Here is a 19,804-nt window from a genome sequence, read left to right as displayed (position 1 = left end):
CACAAGCTGCACTGCGTGGCCAAAAAAAAAAAAAAAAAGAATAATAGCAGGGGTGAGGGTGGGGATGGGAACCTATCAGATACTGTTCAGGGAAAGCCTTTCCAAGAAGGTGACATTTAAGCTAGGAATTGAAGAATGAGAAAGGACCAACTGAGGGGCCCTCCTTAGCCTGAGGCTGGGTGAGAGTAGCTCTGGAGCAGGGTGCTGGAAGTACCAAAGAAGCCTCCTGTTCCGCTTCTATTCTCTCTGCCCAATTCCACCCTTGCAGGGCCCTTCCTCTCTCCCAGGACCCCCATCTGCCAGTCCCACCCTGGCCCCTCCAGGTGCTAGGTAGGGGTGTCTTTTGCCCCCAGCTTGAGCTGTTCACAGTTCCTCCCTGCCCATTCCTGTCTTCTTCCCCCTGCAGATCTCCTGGAATGAGGGGGTTGACATGTGGTGGCATGAACTCATGCAAGAGGCAGGGGATGAGTGTGAGCCTGAGTGGTGTGATGCTGAAGACCCACTCTTTATCCTATATACCAGTGGCTCCACAGGCAAACCCAAGGCAAGTGTGTGTGTGTGTGTGTGTGTGTGTGTATACACATACACTGTGTAGGGGTGAGAAGTGAGTTTCTGAGGAAGCATGTAATGACATGAATTTTACTGTACAACCCTGAGTTTCAGAAATGTCATGTTATGGACTTTCCTGGTGGTCCAGTGGTAAAGAATCCACCTTACAATGCAGGGTACGCGGGTTCGAACTAAGATCCCACGTGCCACCGGGCAACTAAGACCGCGTGCCATAACAACTGAGCTCGCGTGCCTCAACTAGAGCCCTCGTGCCGCAACCTACAGAGCCCACGTGCTCTGGAACCCATGCACCACAGCTAGACAGAAGCCCGCGTGCCACAATGAAAGATCCTGCATGCCTCAGTGAAGATCCCACATGTCGCAACTAAGACCCGATGCAGCCAGAAAGTAAATTAAATAAATAAATAAATAATAAATATTAAAAAAAAAAAGAAATGGCATGTTACCTTTTCTAAATCAAATTGACATAAATCCTCAATCACTGATGGTGAGGCCCAGGGTGAGACATTCAGGTGGGAGCTTTCATGGTGCCCAGAAAAGGAGGAAAGGATCAATCCATGTGGCTGACATCTATGTTCCCTGCCCATACCCACATGGTTTGGTTGAAGAAGAGCTGCCTGTAAAGTCGAGGCCCAGAGGGGGCACAGGGATCACTCTCGGCCTTCTAGACTACAGCTCTTAGAGTTCAGTCCCTTCCACTTGCCACACTATTAACATCTAGTACCTCCCAGGGCACAGTGTGGGAGCTGGAAACACTTAAAACTCTGACTCGTCCATTGACTTGAAAGATATGTCACTGTACCTTCCACTCACCCATCCATAAATTATTCTCTCCACATGCTTTGGATATTCCTCAATGGACCTTTAGCGACACAATTTGGGCCTCTCTTTCCTAGGGATGGTGTATTGATGGAGTAAGCAAAGAAGATTATCTTTTTTTTTTCCACTCTCACTGTGTCAACATATAATTGAGTGTATGTGCACAAACACACAATAGAGACACTATTAGGTGTGAGTGTACTAGAACTGTTCATGTATGTGAGAGTAATGTGGGTGGTTCAGAAATACCATCTTAGGGTGTGGGTGTGAATGATGGACTGACTATAAATACATGTGGGGGGTGAGATGGGAACATGCAAAGAGGGTGGAAGAGAGATGGATGCTATGAGAGGGATGCTGTCAGGACCAGAATCCCTGAGGAGGCTTTTCCTCTAGTTCTGTCCAGCCTATTTGGTAGTCAGTGGGGGTGAGCCCAAGGCCGCAACCTGAGGCCCTGTTTTCTCCCTAGGGTGTGGTACACACAGTTGGGGGCTACATGCTCTATGTGGCCACAACCTTCAAGTATGTGTTTGACTTCCATGCGGAGGATGTGTTCTGGTGCACAGCAGACATTGGCTGGATCACTGGCCATTCCTATGTCACCTATGGGCCACTGGCCAACGGCGCCACCAGTGTTTTGGTAAGAAGGGTGCTGGGACTCAGGGCTACTTGGTTTATTTAGGGGATGGACAAGATGATCCTGGGTGACAACCTCCCAAAGCCACTTGGTCTACAGGCAGAGGGACTTATACAATGACCTGTTTCCTGGAGAAAGAGGAGTTCTTAGTGGGTTGTATATCCTGACTGGGAAGGTCTCTTGGCTTGTCTGGTAAGGGAGTGAAGCCATGGATTTGTCAGAAAGGGAAAAATGCTGAGCCTGAGGGGATGGTAGGGGAATGGAGGGACTATTGAGAAGGACCAAAAATGACCAGCCATTACTGGGGTCAGTTTGAGGGGATTCCCACATACCCGGACGTGAGCCGCCTATGGAGTACTGTGGACAAGTACAAGGTGACCAAGTTCTACACAGCGCCTACAGCTATCCGCCTGCTCATGAAGTCTGGAGATGAGCCTGTCACCAGGTGAGACCCCTTCCCAACTGCTGCCCCACAGGTGGCCCTCCGAGCTGGTGCTGGCCTTTTGGGCACAGTCTTTTCCATTCCATTGTTCTAACACCCTGGCTTGGAATAGGGGAGGGGGCAGGAGAAGAGCCTGTGCATGTCTTCCTGGCTCCCAGTGGTGCTCAGAGCCTTCCTCTCTCCCCATTCCCCTGCCCAAGGCATAGCCGGGCCTCCTTACAGGTGCTAGGCACAGTGGGTGAACCCATCAACCCTGAGGCCTGGCTGTGGTACCACCGGGTGGTAGGTGCCCAGCGCTGCCCCATTGTGGACACCTTCTGGCAGACAGAGACAGTGAGTAAGGGGTACAGAAGGCTGGGGCTCAGGGACAGTGTGGGAAGACTGACTCAAACCCCTGATCTCTGACTTCTACAGGGTGGCCATATGCTGACCCCCCTCCCTGGTGCCACACCCATGAAGCCTGGTTCTGCTGTGAGTGAGGCTCCCTTGGCTGGTCCTGGGCTGGGCAGGAGTAGAGTCTTGGGGCATTTGGCCTAGGTAGAGGGTGGGGGACTGGACTGAGGAATTTGGGGCTCTCGGGCTCCTTAGGAGAGGTAGAGAGTTGAGTCAGAGTTGCCTCACTTCTCTCTGTGGGTCCTGTCTCCTGTTTGCTTCTAGACCTTCCCATTCTTTGGTGTAGCTCCTGCAGTCCTGAATGAGTCTGGGGAAGAGTTGGAAGGTGAAGCTGAAGGTTATCTGGTGAGATCCTGGCCCTTGCGGGTCAGTGAGGAGGGGGCACGGGGGAGGGTCCACAAAGGGGTACTGTACTCTCATTTAGACCTTAGAACCTAATCTTTCCCGGTAGCTGCTTTTGGCTAAAGCTCCATGGTTGAGGGTTTATCATCTGCAGAGAGACCCTAGCGGGGAATCCTTCTGGATACTTTGCCTGCCTCTCTGCCTTTTGGCCCACAAAGTTCTTAAGGGCTCTGCTCAAAGATACCTGATGGTGCCTTTTCGGGTCTGGAAGACATCATGGAAAATCATATAGGCTCCAGAGTCAACCTGCCTGGGTTCAAATCCTGGCTCTGCCTCTTCTCTGACCTTAGTTAAGTTACCCAACCCCTCTGAAGCTAAATGTTCTCACTTGTAAAACAGGGTTATAATAGTACCTGTGTCTCCTGTGGTTGCTGGGTTGATTAGATAATCCATGTGAAGGCTTCATTTAGCACAGAACCTAACAGTTAGTGCCTGATAAATGTTAGCTGTTGTTGTGATCGTTTTATTAACAGTTGTAGGGAGATCATTAGCCCCCACCCTTCACCCCACTTCATTTTTACTAAGAGCAAGTTAGTAACAAGGGCAAGACTTGAATCCAGGTCTTCTGACTCTTAGCCTAGAATTCTGTCCATCCCGTCAATCTGCTGCCACAGGACATTATTGATTGGGGCAATGATTACTTACTTATGTGTGGGTCCCACATTTTTATATAACTGCTTTCATTTGCATCAAACTGGACTGGCATCCCTGAGGGATTACCTAAAAGGAGACTCAAATTTACTAAATGCTTATTACTAACAGAACATTGTGCCAGGCAGCTTCCACATACTATTAATTTAATCCTCACAATAACTTTGGGAGGTAGAGATTATTTTCTCTAATTTACAGATAAGGATCCTGAAGTTCAGAGAGATAACGTTACTTACCTGGGGTCACACAGCTAATAAGTGGCAGAGCGGGGATTCCAAGCCCGGATTGTCTATCTCCAAAGCCTGTACTTTGTCCTACTTCTCAGGAATGGCATTCAGGCTATTTCTCCTAAGGTTTGACAAAGCTGTAATTGTCTTCCTGTAAGACAGTGTAGCAGATGTTACCACTGTGTCTTCCTCACTCTCCAGGTGTTCAAGCAGCCCTGGCCAGGGATCATGCGCACAGTCTATGGGAACCATGAACGCTTTGAGACCACCTACTTTAAGAAGTTTCCCGGGTACTATGTGACAGGAGATGGTGAGCCTTGGCTATCCCCTTCCCAAACCTCCCACCGAGATACATACTGTCCCCTTTCATTTCCAAGAAGAGTTGGTTAGGGATGTGTCTTATGTATCAGTGTCTAATATTCAGTCAGAACTACAGAGAAGATTATAAGAACAAGAATGAGTGTTGCAGGAAGGCACTCAGCATGGTGCCATCTGAGATTTGATGTATGAGGGAAAAAGTTCTTATTTCCCTTGCTGCTAGGCTGAAAGAGATGGGGCATATGGCAGTATGTATTACTATATCATGTGTATCCTCATGTCTGGAGCCTATGTTTGCCCATGTGTCCACCCACCAATCCATTCTTCCATAAATATTTATTGACCAGCTACTGTGTCCATGTACTTATCTAAGCACAGTACAGCTCTCATGGGGCTTACATTCTAGTAAGGGGAGACAGGCAATAAATTCAGCAAATAAATACTGCAGGGATGGCCACCATAGATGGGATGGTGAGAGGTTTCTCTGAAGTGACATTTGACCAGAGACCTGAAGGGTGAGGAGGAGGCAGGCATGGGAAAATCTGGAGTAAGAATGAATGTTCTGTACCAGCGAGACACAAGCTTAGAATGTCTGAGGAACAGACTGAAGCTGTGTAGCTGGAATGTAGTGAGCAAGGGGAAGAATTTTATATCAAGTTGGAGAAGGAGATAAGATAGGGCCTCGTGAGCCATGGTGAGGAGTTTGGATTTTATCCAGTGTACAGTGGGAGACCAACAGGGGTTTTAAGCAGAGAAGTGATAAGAATTTATTTATTATTTAGAAAATAACTTTGCTTGTTTTATGGAGAATAGACTTCAGGTCAGTATGTTAGTTATCTATTGCCATGGAACAAATTACCCCCAAACGTGGCAGCTTAAAACAACAAATATTATATTTTCTCATACAGTTTCTGAGGACCAGGAATCTGTGAGTGGCTTAGCTGGTGGTTGTCATTCAGAGTTTCTCATGGGTTGCAGTCAACCTGTGGTTGGGGCTGTAGTCATCTGAAGGTTTGACTGAGCCTGGAAGACACACGTCCAAGCTCACTCAAGTGGCTTTTGGCAGGAACCTTCAGTTCTTTGCCACATGGACCTTTCCATAGGGCTACTCATGACAGCTGGCTTCCCCCAGAGCAAGTAATCTGAGAGAATGCAACCAACACAGAAGCCACAGTCTTCTATAATCTAATCTCAGAAATGACATCCTATCATTTCTGCCAAATTCGACTACCACAAGACAAACCCTAGTACACTGAGAAAGAGGACTACACAGGGGTATGAATACCAGGAGGTAGAGATCAGTGTGGCCATCTTGGAGCCTGCTACCCCAGCAGGCAAGAGCAGAAGCAGGAAGACTTGTTAGGAGGCTACTGCTGTGGGTGTAGCAGTTTGGTAACGTGGATCTTGTATCCTACTGTGGGGTACTTATTATGTTGCACATTTCTTCTCTTCCCAGGCTGCCGGCGGGATCAGGATGGCTATTACTGGATCACTGGCAGGATTGATGACATGCTGAATGTATCTGGTAAGGGCCAGGGACCATTTTCCCTTCTTATTTACCCTGCTTTCCCAGCAACTCCCGGACAAAGCCTTCTGAGAGAGCCAGGATATCCTTTGGCCAGACCATGCCTGGAGTACAGCATTCAGTTCTGGACCCAGGTTTTGGAAGAAGAGTGATAAACATTGAAATGTACCCGGAGGAGTGGAACCAGGATGGTGGGACAACTGAAGTATGTCCTATGAGGAATGAATGAAAGGCCTTCCCCATTTGACCAGACCAGGACTGCCTTATTGGGACAGATGGAACAGGGACTGGGATCTCTCTCATGGCACTTCCTTTCCCTTGACAAGGACACCTGCTGAGCACGGCAGAGGTAGAGTCAGCACTTGTGGAACATGAGGCTGTCGCAGAGGCAGCCGTGGTTGGCCACCCTCATCCTGTGAAGGGCGAATGCCTCTACTGTTTTGTCACCCTGTGCGATGGCCATACCTTCAGCTCCACCCTCACTGAGGAGCTCAAGAAGCAGAGTAAGGAGCTTCCCTGGGCAGGGATTGCCAGGTCTGTCCTGATGGCCCAGGTTGCTGGGGAAGGGCTATAGTGAGCTGCTTCTCAAACCACAAACAGACCCCAGGGGGCCTTAGGGGCTAACTACCCTCTTCCCACCCAGTCTCTACTAGGTTAATAATGATTGACATTTATAGAATTCTTTCTCTGTGCCACCACTGAGCTAAGTGCTTTAAATGCATTAATCTATTTAATCTCTATAATCACCTCCATGAAATAGATCCTATTGTTGCTCTCACTTTAAAGATGAAGAAATTGAGGCTCAGAGAAGTTAAATCTCTTGTCCAAGGCCATACTGCTAGTAAAGTGGAATTTCAACTCTAGCAGGCTGATTCTAGAGCTTGAGTTCCATGAAGGTGAATTAATATAAAATGAGAGCGTAAAGAGACAACGTGTTAAAAGAGAGAAAGACAGAAATGAGCCTGAGAATGATTGTGGGCAAAACCTTGAAGAGGAAATAGGTTGGAAACAAAGCCATCTCTGCCTTGGTTTTGGGCAGCCTGGCTAAGGGTACTGAAAAAATGCATAATGATTTGTTGGTTACAGTTAGAGAAAAGATTGGCCCCATTGCCACACCGGATTACATCCAGAATGCACCCAGCTTGCCTAAAACCCGCTCAGGTATGTTCAGAGGCCTTGAGGGATTGGGACTGGATTGGCCAAGGCCCAGTGGTGGTGGAGTGTGTGTGGATGGAAGCTTTTGGCAGGGCTGGAATGGGTCAGTGCTGTCACCAGGTAACCAGAAGCCTGTGGTCCCCCAGGGAAAATCATGAGGCGGGTGCTTCGGAAGATCGCTCAGAATGACCACGACCTGGGGGACATGTCCACCGTGGCTGACCCATCCGTCATCATCCAGCTCTTCAGCCACCGTTGCCTGACCATCCAGTGAACAGGACCCTGCCCATTACCCAGGATTCCCCCTGCTTGGCTTTCCGAAGTTTTGCCCACCCTCCCTGCCCCCATCCAGGAGTACTCAGGGCCTGTGCTGACCCACACCACCTCCCCGACGAGCCGTCTGGAACTGAGGACGAGGTTTGCCTCTGCGTGCAGGCAACTTCCTGCGACTGCCAGGCAGATGGGACAGGGCCCAGGTCAGCCTCAGGCTACTGTGCCCCTAGACTGCAAAGAGCCATTAGCTCCCAGGACAGGGACCTGAAGGTCATATCCCAAACCCAAGTTAAGTGTTCAGTGGGCAACTGAGGGCATAGACTGAAGCAGGGAAGCAACTCTGTAATGCTATGTCAGCTCTCTCAGGAAGCACCAGTACTTATTTTGGGCATGCACTTGCCCTTAGAAATGCCTGTTTGTGAGTCCTGGAACAATTGATTATTATTTTTTTAAACACTTTGCTGCTTCTGTTATGGGTCTGAATTCCCTTTTGTGCTAGATGGCTTGTCTGCCATTTGTTCCAGAGGCTGTGCAGGCAGGCTCAGTTTCCAGAGGGTTTTCAGATCATTTGTGTCTTAGCAGGAGTAAATGTGTTATGTTCCTAGGACCAGAGGAGCTTGATTTTCTTGTCCTCTTTTCCCACCCTCCCCTGAACACAGTCTTGCCCATGAGAGACATTCTCAGACGAAGCTCTCTTTTCTTGCCTGTTGTACTCAAGCCCTGTGGTTGTAGGAATAAAGTCTGTGACCTCAAGAAGGTGGTGACTTGCTTTCTTGGTTATCTTACAGGCTGTGTACTTGCTAGCTGTTCTGACTTGTGTGGGGGATGGGAAGGGGAGTGGTTTTCCTCAGGAATACCCCAATATTCACCTTCTAGAACTTTTGGTTTAGGCAGAGCTAGGCAGGGCTTCCAGGCCTTTTGACAAGCTCCTGAGCTAATCAGGAAAGCAAATGAAGCAAGATTACAACTGTGATGTCCCATCATGGTTGCCTTCCCTCCTGGGCTCCTGCCAGAGACCTTCTCTCTTCCCTGTGATCCTGTGGGAGCATTAGTGAGTGATTAAGGATTGAAATTTCAGGGTCCTATCCATAGGGTCAGGAGCTAGGGAGACTCTGATTACAGCCAAGTTACTTCCCCTGCTCCAATCTACCTGAAGTGGGCCGACTCGGATTATAGCTTCTCCCTCCCCTAAATGTACAAACCAAGGAATCACAGAATCAGCAAAGTAGTTTTATTTAAGGCAGAGGTGGGAAAAGGCTGTGCCCCTCTACCCTTTTCCTCCTACCCCTCAGTCCTATCCCAAGTCAGACACTGGAACTTGCTGGAAAGGCTGACAATGGGCTAACAGGAGGGTGGCAGTGTTATGGTCCCTTACCTCAGATCAGCTTCTTTTCAGCTGTACCCACACCCTGAAGATTTAGGGGCCTCTAGATCGCACCTAAGGGAAACACAGCTTTTCTGGTTCTCAGATGGGAAAGCTGTGGGGAAGGTATCCAGCATTGACCCTTCCATGAAGATGCTGGAAATCTCTAGAAGAGATCAACCTTCCCAAGGTAAGGGGAGGGCAGCCCCTCAGGAGGGCTAGGAGAGGAATGATAAGTACAAAGGATAGAAGGTCTTTCGAGTAAAGTCTGGGCAGTCCTCGCCGTGTCCTCACACAGGGTATGGGTTGTCTAGGACTGCCACTCCTGCTGCCACACCACCATCGGCATGCTCGATGGCTTTGGTTCGAAGCAGATGTCCCACATGCTTGTTCATCACAAGTGTCTTTCCCTGCCTATAGAAATGGGAGCAGGAGACACACAACTCCATCACCTGGACTCAGCCCTCAAACCCAAGACCTTCACTGGTCCCAGCTGAGCTGTACATGGGTGACTGACTACACCTGAGAAAGTGCTAGGATTTTTGAATCAGATTTGGATTTGCATCCTAGCTTGGATATTATTAGCTCTGTGTCTTTGAGCAAGTTACTCAGCCTTTCTAAATATCAGTTTCCTCAGTTTAAAATAGGGATAATACCTCTCACTTTGCAAGATGGTCACAAGGATTGAATAAAGCAGGAACAGCACTTAGCATGATGCCAGGCTCACATTTCATGTTCTGTAGCTGTAAATTTCCTTCCCTACCTCTCTCTCAAGATGGCTGTGGTGGGAGTGGGGTGGGGGGCTGGGGAGGAACTTGCCGGCAGAGATGCTGTAAGGGGAGTGGTTGGAGGGGAAGATTATAGAGAAGGCAGGCTCTGGTGGGGAGCATGGTAGGATCTGGAATTCCTTCCTTGTGCTGACTGTGGCATGAGTATTTTGCAGGAAGTGGTATGAGGGACCAGGAACTGTTCCTTACAAATTCCCCAGTCTTCCTCTTCCTGATTCTTTAGTGCTCAAATCCAAACCCAGGGGCCACTCAGCTTTTCAAAGCCACTGAGTATCCTCTAGCTGGCCCATCCCACCTTTTCCCAGAATCCCCAGTGGCCTGGGACTGGACCCAAATTCTTTTCTTCCCTGGGGTTTCCTAGTCCAGGATTATTTTCTCACCCATCTTGATACTACTTGGAATTTCCTTTATAGTTTCAAAGCACTTCTCATCTGGGCTTCATTTGATAGCCTTGTGAGGTGGGCAGATCTTGGATCCTTGGCCTCATTTACTAGATAAGGAAACACACTGCTTGGCTCACCTGACATAGACCCCGAAGATGCCCAGCTCTGAAATGCATTGGACCACTCGGGCAGGGCTGCCAGGTCGCAGTAGACAATTCTCAAAAGGTTCAGGTTCTATCTTCTCCATGAGGATATAGGAGGCTCTCTCCTCACTGTCCTTCAGCCGCTCCAGGGCCTGTACCATCTCCTCCCCGTATAGGTTGTTACCTGCAATTCCACTAAGCAGTCACCCTGGACCGTCTCCCCACCTTCTCCACCCTGTGCTCCCACTTCTAGGGCCATGTGGGCAAGTCAGGAACCTCCGTTCCTGACACCAGCTCAGTGAACCCAGGGCAGGCCTGGCTTCCAAGGAGGAAATGTCACCTTAACAGGAGAGCTCTTCTACAAGCAAACACACCTTCCACCACACCATCCTGCCCTGGTTCTCTTCTTACCTCTTTATGGCTGTTCCTTCTCAGCCTTCCTGACTGGCTCCTGCCCCTCTTAAATATTGGGGTTTCCAAGGAATCAGTCCTTCACCCTTGTTCTCTCCTCCATGTATATACTTTTTTTTTCAGGGAGATCTCTTCCAAGGCTTCATCTATATCCTATAACTTGTTTACTCCCAAATCTCTAACTAAAGCTCCCTGCTCTAGACATCACAGATATCCCATGGGCTCCCAAAATAAACCCAACATGTCCAAACAGAACTCATTACTTCTGCCTGACTCTGCTTCTCCTGGACCTTCCTACCCTCAATCAAGTGAAAGGCATTCTTGAGTCATTTAACTCCTCCCTCTCCATTACCTGTCATGAACTCGGACATGTCTCTTCAGTTTGTACTCCACACTGTCATAAGCCCTAGCCCAGCCTTCTACATTGCTCTCTGGACAACTATACCAGTCTCCTCTATGGTCTCTCTGCCACCAGTGTCTCCCCACATTCCAGGACACGCTCTACCATGGCTGAAACACGGATCCTAGATCAATCATGTGCCCCTTCCCTCCTTAAAACTTTCTAATGGCTTCCCACTACCCTTAGGATAAAATCCAATTTCCTACATATATTCAACGTCCTTTATAATCAGGTCCCAAACCATCTTTTCCAACCCAAATCCCTGCCTTCTCTCACCTCCCACACTGCACTCCAACCTGACCAGTTACTCATTAATCTCCAAACATACCACACTTTCACGGACCAGTGCCTATGCCTGAGGTTGCTTCTTCTGTATGGAATACTCTTCTCCCTTTTCCACCTGGGAAACGCCTACCTAACCCTTAAGGCCAAGATCAAAAACCGTCCCCTCTGGGTCAGGAGACAGACATGAGGCAGACATGATCCCTGCCCTCAAGGAGTTCAAACTAAGCAGGAAGATATCCAACCTCCTGATATGCCCCCATCCTGCTTCCCCACAATTCACCCACAGGCACCTCAGACTACACTTGCCCAAACCCTCCAGTGCTGGTTAACCACATTCCCTTGCGCACGTGCATTTCTGTAGTGTACTGGTTATCACATTCGCCTCACACATTCCCTTGTGCTCCACTGCACTTGACCACAGGGTCTCCTGGGACACTGTTCAAGGTGGGGACATGTGTCAGTTCCTCTTGTATCCCCCAGAGCCTGGGACCATGCCCATAGCAAGTGCAGATCAGCACTGGTGACAGCCTGCTGGCCCCCTTTCACTGAGCAGCCCTGCAAAGGGGGAACCACCTACCTCCACCCTCTCTCTGGGGCTTTAGCACGAAGCAGCTAGGGGCAGCAATGGCCTCAGTGATAGCCTGGTCCCCTTCTTCACCCTGGCAGGAGGCAAGAAAGCAGTCACTAGCAGTCTTGGGCCAAAGAGGCAGGAGCCAAGGTCCTGCTGGTTGTGTAGAGCAGCATCAGAGGAAGAGCAGGAGGAGGAAGAGCCATAAGCCCCGTTAGGCTGGATGCTACTATCTGGATATGACCCCAGCAAGCCCCCTGTAGCAGTGAGTACAGTGACAACAAGCTTTCTTGGGCAACAGTTCAGGAGCAGCAAGAGGTCTGGAAAACGGGTACAGATATTCCTCAATTCTTGCTGTCTACCTCAGCCCCTTCCCCTGGTTACCGTCCCCATCTCCACCTTTGCTGTGGGAGCTTACAGTGGATTCCAGACCTAGGGGTTCCCAGGGCTCTAGGGGTTTTCTCAGAGCATCACTGACCCAAGTCCAGCCCAGTGCCAGTTCCAGCCTCCGCTACACATTGGGCTCTGGGTCCCTGATACCTAGGGGGCCTGTGGTGGGAGAAGCGGGCTGCCCACGCACCATGTCCAGTGAGTAGAGGCCAGCAAACGTGGCACGGAGGCGGGCCACGGCCTCAGGCTGGCCAGGGAGCAACATCTCCAGCATGCCTGATCTGCTCAGCTCCTGTTGCACCTTCTTAGTCCCAGCCAGCTGCGTGGCAATGTCCGGGCACTTGACAGCACATGACCTCTCCAGCAGCAGCCGTGCTTCCCAGTTCTGCAGAGAGAAGAAACCAAAAGGAATTCTACTTTATTTTACTTTGGCTGACCTTTAATGAGCATCCATCAGGTGCCAGGTATCCTCACATTCATTATCTCCCAGGGTCATTGCAACATCCTTGTGAGGCAGGTATGGCCCCTCCTATTATGCAGGATTCTTGCCCTTACGGAGCTTATGGTCTAGCACAATGACACATGACTATAATTAAAAGGGAAAATGACAAAAGGTGAAAAGGTGTAGAACAATTGATGAAGAGGTTTGAAAGGGGTGGGACACTTGTTTATGAGCTCAGCTTCCTACTGTACTACAAATAAAATACAAACTCCTTACCACGGCCTATAAGATCCTGTAAGGATCTGCCTCTTGTCTCCTTTTCAACCTTATTCCATGCCATCCCTCCACCTCACTCCCACCTTGCAGCCACACAGGTTTGTCAATCCTCAAACACAAATGTCATTTCCACCTCAGGGCCTTTGCATTTGCTGCATTTCCCTCTGCCTGGAAATCTTGTCATTTTGGCTTTTCTAATGGATGGCTGGATCCCTCTCATCCTTAAATCTTGGCTCAAAGTCATCTTTTCAAACCACCCTATTTAATGTGGGTTTCCCCATAATTCTCTGTGTTTTCACCCTGTTGTTTCAAAGAGTTTCCCCCAGCTAGAAAAAACCATTTTTTCTACTTTTGTTTACTTTCTGATGACCATCTCCCTGACCAAACTGTGAGCTCCATAAGGACCCTCGTCTGTCTCATTTCCTGTTGTATCCCCAGTGTCTAACACAGTGACTGAAGCTTTGTAGGTGCTCAATAAATATTTGTTGTTGTTGTTTAATGAGGTGAAATTGAGTGGACAGGTAGAGTCTGACAGGTGAGACTCAACAGGGAAGAGGTATTAAGGTTAACAGGATAATATGAGCAAAGGTCTGCAGGTGAGTAATCGCAGGATGAATAGTCTGGTGGGCCAGGAGTTTAGGGTGTGAGAGGCAGGGAAACAGCAGAGGATCATGCCTCCCAGCTCTAGTCCCCATTCTCAGGCACTAGAGGGACAGTCTGTCCTTGACTCCAGACCACATCAAACTGCCCACAGCAGGATCAGGGCTATGGCCTGAGGAACAACACCACCACCCCCATCCCACTCTCACCCCCCACGCATGTTGTCCTTTCTTTGATGTAGTCAGTCCACCTGCAGCATCTCTGCCTGGTCTTCACCAATAACCCCAGCCACCTAACAACTAGGCTAGTGTTCTGGGTAGAGTTAAAGGTACCCTGAATATCAGAGAAAAACCCAGAAAAGTACCCCATCGTGGAAAGTAGGGAAAGCAAAACTCAGAGATGAGCAGGGCCTTGCTCATGGTCACCTAGCAATTCACTAAGCCTAGCAGATTCACCTCCATGTCTAAAACTGGTCTGAGTTTCTCAGTTCCCTAAAAATGTTCTCCTCCTTATGCACTAATTTCCCTCCTTGTTAACTCAATAAAGTTTTCTTTGGCCCTTTCCCCAAACCCCCTGTCCTGGAACCAGGATCCATTTTCCCAATAGACAGTGGGATTGACAAACCTGTGTGGCTGCAAGGTGGGAGTGAGGTGGAGGGATGGCATGCAATGAGGTTGAAAAGGAGACAAGAGGCAGATCCCTATACAGCTGGGCCTTAGGGAGGATCTTACATTCAAAGAATTATCAATCTGGAAGGAGCTCCCTCAATTTTCTAGTGTAGTTCCCTCACCTTACAGAAACTGAGCCCAGAAAGGGTCAGGAACCTGCCCCTGGTCACACAGAGGCAGAGCCAAATGCTCATGACCCCCAGACTACTGCTTATGGTATTTTCTAACTTATTTTCTCCTTTACCCTCTCCCAACTGAAAGTAGGGCTTCTTAGCTTCTCCATGCTGTGGATTAGGGGTAGGGGGAGGAGAATGATATACTAGGAAAGCCACTGGACTGAGAGAAAGTTTGGGAACTCTCTGTGGGACCTTAGATAAGCACCTGCATCTCTCAAACCTTAGTTTCTCCATCTATATAATGGGGATAATTACACACCTCACAGAGTGGTTATAAGGATTAAATGAAATAGTGGATGTGGAATGTAATTTTGAAACTACCTGGTAGGATAGCAAGCTAAGGTGATATTATCATTACTGTCGTTAACATGAATGGACAGCAGATAAAAACTTTCTGATGCAGATAAAAGAGAAGAGTTGGCAAGAAGGAAATGGTCAGTGGTGTAGTGACACTGGTTTGCATTGGCTAGTGAGAGCTGACTGGACCCATCTCTTCCCAGCTCTGTTCAGAGATGTTAAGATGGGTAGCTTTGAAACTGGCCAGGATGGGAGTAGTTACAACCTAGAAATCAGAAAATGCTACAAATAGGGGCTTGTCTCCACAGAAAGATTATTGTTACACATTTACCAGCATATCCCTACAAACAGTGTGAATGGCTGATGCATTGTGGTTTCCTGAGGATTCAGATTCTAGAAGACTGTGTGTAGAGAGTGAGAGGCAGCAAAAAGCTTGTGGGAGGATAGGAAGTTCCAGCAGCAAGTTCCCTGAGGATGAACTGAAGCCAGAGCTCAGGAAATAACCTAGGTTGTTGTGACACCTGAGTTGAATCTCTGAAGAACGATGGTAGGTCCCAGAGGCAAAGAATGGTCTAACAGAAAGTACCAACCTGTAGACTGTAATGACTTGGCATGTAGCCATCCCGGAAGTAAACCACAGCAACTTCCTGGCCGTCCCTAGAACACAGGATGGAGAAAGCTGTTGTGTTAAATTAAAACTGATGTCTTCAGGGACTTCCCTAGTGGCGCAGTGGTTGAGAATCTGCCTGCCAATGCAGAGGACACGGGTTCGAGCGCTGGTCTGGGAAGATCCCACATGCTGTGGAGCAACTAAGCCTGTGCGCCACAACTACTGAGCCTGCGCTCTAGAGCCCGCGAGCCACAACTACTGAAGCCCGTGCGCCTAGAGCCCGTGCACTGCAACGAAGAGTAGCCCCCGCTCACCCCAACTAGAGAAAGCCCGCGTGCAGCAGCGAAGACCCAACACAGCCAAAAATAAATTAAATAAAATAAATAAATTTATAAAAGTTAAAAAATAAAAATAAAATAAAACTGATGTATTCAGTGGTTCAATCTATTTCAGGGTGCATCAAAATGCATTTGGCTTCTTTGAAAGTCAGTCCACAGGGGTAGCCTGACCAGGGATTCATTGGAAGTATGAAAGTAGACACCCACACCATCAATGCTTCCACTAAAAAATGGAGGTATGCAGTGGGGAATGCTTTCTAATATTCCAGATCTAGAGTCATTCTAGTAAGGCCGAAGGCAACCAGAATCAAATTAGGTAAATTTTTTTAAAGTGGGCTCAAAATTACTGAGCAGCAGAATCATATTGCTATATATAATCATATTGCTAGCAAAACACATTTGTATTTACACTGCTTAAAGTAGCTGATTTTTTTAAATGGTAGGGGGTGAGGGTGGGGAGATGCAAAATATGAATCTAGTTAAGCCACACACTGTCTTTTTGAATTTCTTCCCCTTTTCTTTGATTTATTTGATATTGTTTGATTTATCTGGAAAGTAAATTAATTGTTTTGTTAAGATAAAAGCACACTTTGAAAATAGTAAGGTATTGTGAAATGCCAGGAGATTCTTAATTTTAAGAATCACACATTTCCAGGTCTAAAAATGTGTGCTGTAAGCAATGCTACCCAAATATGTGATACTGAAGTCACTTGGTGGTGGCCCCTGAAGAGGAGCACAGGGCCTGGCTTGGAACACAAATCCAGGCCCTCTGAGGTCTTGCATGAGACCTCAGAGAGCAACTCCCAGACCAATCAAAGAATGAGCTGGCTACTCCTCTTCCTCCTTGACTGCCCAACCCAACTGCCCAGGTCTGACTTGACCAGCCAAGAAGGACAAGAAAACTTTTGGGAGCCCAGAGGCATATGAAAACCAAGGTTATCCAGAATGTCAATAGCTCTGATACAACCCGTTAGAAGCAGAACTTGGCTTCTCCAAAATTTCCTGGGATGGTGGGATATTTTCAGAGTTCACCCTAAAGTTCAGAGAGAAGGAAGCAAGCCATCACATCTCCCAGAAGAAAGGATTATTTAGGGGAAGTGGGCAGCAGGATGAGTTTCCTAAATCAGCCCTCTATTGGATCCTTGGGGAATGCTTCCTGGACACTTACATAAACAGTCTTCGGTCCTGGTCTAGAGACCCCTTTTCAGAGACATCTTCAAACTTTCGCCGGATTACATGGATATTCCTGGGAAAGATGGGCAAGGCTCAGAGTGGATGCTCTGTTCTGAGTGGCTCTCCCCAGTCCTGGGGCTACATCTGGAGGTCTCCCCTCCTTTACTTACCTGGCCAGTAGCTCATTCTCTATGGCACGCTGGTCAAATATATTCCTTTCCTTCTCTTGAGCAATCAGTAGCACCCGAGCGCTGGGGAAAGAGCACAGGTGGCCCAAGGTGGCTACAAATCTTGTTTTCCCTCCATCCCACCCCCTCAGAAGTGAGAATGAGAACACGGCTTCCCTGAAAGAGTAGATATTCTCTCTACTCAGGACTGCCTCAGGCATAGACACCTGAGGCTACAACACATTATTTCCTGAATATAGAAAACTTGAAAAAAATGGACATGTCTCTGCCCCTTCTCCAGTAGGTAGATGAAATATTGTAATGATGTCAATCTTCTGTGCAAATTAAAATTTAGATTTAAAACCATCTCAAAAACCCAAGAGGACTTTTTCTTAGAATTTAACATAATGATTCCAAGTTCTTCTGGAAGAATAAAGAGGTGAGAGTACTGAAGAATATTTTGTAAAAGAACAATGCTGGGGGTTATGACCCTTTTGCTAGATTGTGAAGCATATAATAAAAGTGAGTGATTCTTTCAAAAAGAAAAAAAAAAAAGAATAGCTCAATGGAATCCTCAACGGAATCCTACAGAAACACTATAGAGAAAACTATGAATAAGGCATTATCTCCTGGGGCCTCCCAACATTTCTGTGAGGTACACAGGGCCATGTTTGGTCCCACAGTATTAATGGGATCACTGGGACTTACCTGGCCTCTTCCTTTCTGCTTATCCACATGTTTCTTAAAGGAGCAAGAGCTCGAGGACTCAGGGAAATGCTAATGCCAAAGAATTGTCTGTTTGGCTACGAACCAAGCTGTTTTCAGTTGTCAAGAACAGGTCCAGGTGTCTCCCACCAGACTCTCTTAGTGTCACTGCTCAGCAGTACCAAACTCCATTTTTGCTGTAGCTGTATTGCTCTGTGCCCAAGGCTTCTTGCTGAGCTCTTGGGTGGGCAGACTTGGTTTAGGATTTTAAGTGTGGATTCCTGACCTCCCATTCTTGGCCTCTTGTCTATCTCTGCTTCTCCCTCCCTCAGCTGAACCTCTTGGACTACACTCTGCCTGACTCCTTTCCACTTAGCTAAAACACAGGTCCTAGTATGCCCCTTCTCCTGGCATGCCTGAAATCTCTTGAGGTCAGACATGACGTTAAGCAGTCTTGGTTTTGAGTTGGGTATCTGAGAGACGACCTAGAAATGGTGCTTTCACAAGCTGTCTTGCCCTGAGAGAGTCCCGAGGGCCAATGACCTGGCTCTTTACTTTGTAGCCTGATCTGCTTTGCTCATGAGTGGGAGGTGGCACTTGGCCCAGGCTGGCCCACCTCCAAGAAAAGGTGGAGGAGAGGCTGTAGGTTAAAGTGGAACTGCATGCTCTGGTTAATGAAGCCTCCTGCCAAATAATTGGACTCAGACTCAGAAAACATATTCTACCTCCTCCTGCCTTTAATTCTGAGCAGTCTCTTGACAGCAGGTCTAGGAAAGTTATCAGCTAAGGGAGGTGAAGTAGCGGTAGCATGCTGACTGGGAATGAGGACTCCAGAGTCCCAGTGCTGGCTTTGCCAGTGATCTATGGTATACCCTTGGGTAAGTCTGTTTCTTTCCTTGGGCCCTGATTTCCCCATGTATAAGATAAGGGTGTTAAATAGATCATAGTTCCCAACCTTTTATATCAAGAATCCCCTTTTCTTATCCCTACTCATTCTAACCACAGACACTATATTTTGAAAGAGTTTGAATAAATGTCTAAATTGAAATCATAATTCATTTCCAGGCTTAATTTTAAAAAATTCTTTAAAAAAGTATGAGATAATTGATGAAAATTCTCTGCTCTACAAATGCTCGCACCTCAGTTTTTCAGTTTATACTATGGGACCATTCCTTTCGGAAGAACAGTGTAGTAGAGAGAACAGAGGCCTTGGGGCAGATAAACGTGAATTCTAAACTTACTAACTGTGTGACTTTGGGCAAGTTATTCAACCTCTCTGAGCCCTCCGTTTGCTCTTCTGTAAAATAAAACTCTTTAAATGGTAGTAATTATCACTATCATTATTGTTATTATTGAAAGTACCACCCTCACTGAATTTTTTAAAGCATTTTTCAAATCTATGATTTCATTTAATTCTTACTACCATCCTTTTAGGTATTATTATTACCCCCGTTTTACAAGTAAGGAAACTGATGTTCAGGGAAAAGAACAGACTTTAGCAAAGGTCATATTTGGGTCAGCAGAAGTGCCTATTTGACTCTCAAAATGAGGGAATCCACTCCTGGCTCAGGGACCCCACAGCTCCTACCTACCAGTGCCTAATTCTGAGCACACAAGTCTTTTCTCTCCATGTTATTCACAGCCTGGCTAGAGAAACCCTCTGCAGCATTTGTCTATCAGCAGTTCCCTAGCTGACCCATCTCCTGGCTTCACTCTTAAAATACAACCTAGCCAAGAGTTCTACTTGACAAAATATTTGTCTGATGACTTCCAAATGCTCAGAGTCTGAGGTTTCTTGAGTCTTAGTGAGGCTCAACAAGCCCAGAGAGGCTCTCTTGGAGGCAATAAAGTGATTAAGAATGCAGGTTCTAGAGGGAGATGGACTCTGGGCTCTACCACCAACTCACCACTTGACCTTGAACAATGCACTTCACTTCTCTGAACCTCAGTTTCCTCATCTTTAAAATGGGGGAGATGAATAATATCTACCTCAGAGTGTTTGAAATGAGATTCAATGAGATCCTGTATGTGAAGAGCTTAGCACAAAGTGTGGCACTAGTAGGTGCTCATTAAGGGTAAACTATTAATGCTATATTAACATAGCAATAACTGTTAGTACAGTGGCCGCTCACTTATCCGGAAGTCATATCTGGAACGTCTAGCATCTTTACACATCTGGAGCACGGTTGAGAAATAGGAAGGAAGCAAA

At 47.5% G+C, this 19,804-nt stretch overlaps 2 protein-coding genes across 3 annotated transcripts in view; one reads left to right on the top strand and one right to left on the bottom strand.

Moving 5' to 3' along the window:
• ACSS2 (acyl-CoA synthetase short chain family member 2) overlaps positions 1-8,168 on the top strand; it is a 50,123-nt gene extending 41,955 nt beyond the window's left edge. For both annotated transcript variants that reach the window (XM_061209899.1, XM_061209898.1), the window contains 11 exons: positions 407-544; positions 1,859-2,029; positions 2,338-2,471; positions 2,669-2,801; positions 2,883-2,939; positions 3,126-3,206; positions 4,343-4,451; positions 5,916-5,984; positions 6,311-6,487; positions 7,071-7,145; positions 7,286-8,168. In XM_061209899.1, coding sequence (XP_061065882.1) covers positions 407-544; positions 1,859-2,029; positions 2,338-2,471; positions 2,669-2,801; positions 2,883-2,939; positions 3,126-3,206; positions 4,343-4,451; positions 5,916-5,984; positions 6,311-6,487; positions 7,071-7,145; positions 7,286-7,413 — 1,272 coding nt within the window. In that variant the 3' untranslated portion in view covers positions 7,414-8,168. The remainder of the gene's footprint in view (positions 1-406; positions 545-1,858; positions 2,030-2,337; positions 2,472-2,668; positions 2,802-2,882; positions 2,940-3,125; positions 3,207-4,342; positions 4,452-5,915; positions 5,985-6,310; positions 6,488-7,070; positions 7,146-7,285) is intronic.
• A 467-nt stretch (positions 8,169-8,635) lies between these two features.
• Positions 8,636-19,804, bottom strand: part of GSS (glutathione synthetase) — a 41,230-nt gene continuing 30,061 nt past the window's right edge. Inside the window, exons 7-13 of the mRNA XM_061208100.1 lie at positions 16,894-16,974; positions 16,719-16,796; positions 15,193-15,259; positions 12,334-12,528; positions 11,763-11,844; positions 10,084-10,273; positions 8,636-9,189 (exon numbers count right to left, since the gene is read on the bottom strand). Of these exons, the coding sequence (XP_061064083.1) occupies positions 9,066-9,189; positions 10,084-10,273; positions 11,763-11,844; positions 12,334-12,528; positions 15,193-15,259; positions 16,719-16,796; positions 16,894-16,974 (817 nt within the window). The 3' untranslated portion in view covers positions 8,636-9,065. The remainder of the gene's footprint in view (positions 9,190-10,083; positions 10,274-11,762; positions 11,845-12,333; positions 12,529-15,192; positions 15,260-16,718; positions 16,797-16,893; positions 16,975-19,804) is intronic.

This window comes from Eubalaena glacialis, chromosome 13, assembly GCF_028564815.1.
Source record: "Eubalaena glacialis isolate mEubGla1 chromosome 13, mEubGla1.1.hap2.+ XY, whole genome shotgun sequence".
NCBI lineage: Eukaryota > Metazoa > Chordata > Mammalia > Artiodactyla > Balaenidae > Eubalaena > Eubalaena glacialis.
This window is presented reverse-complemented; position numbering and strand designations above follow the sequence as displayed.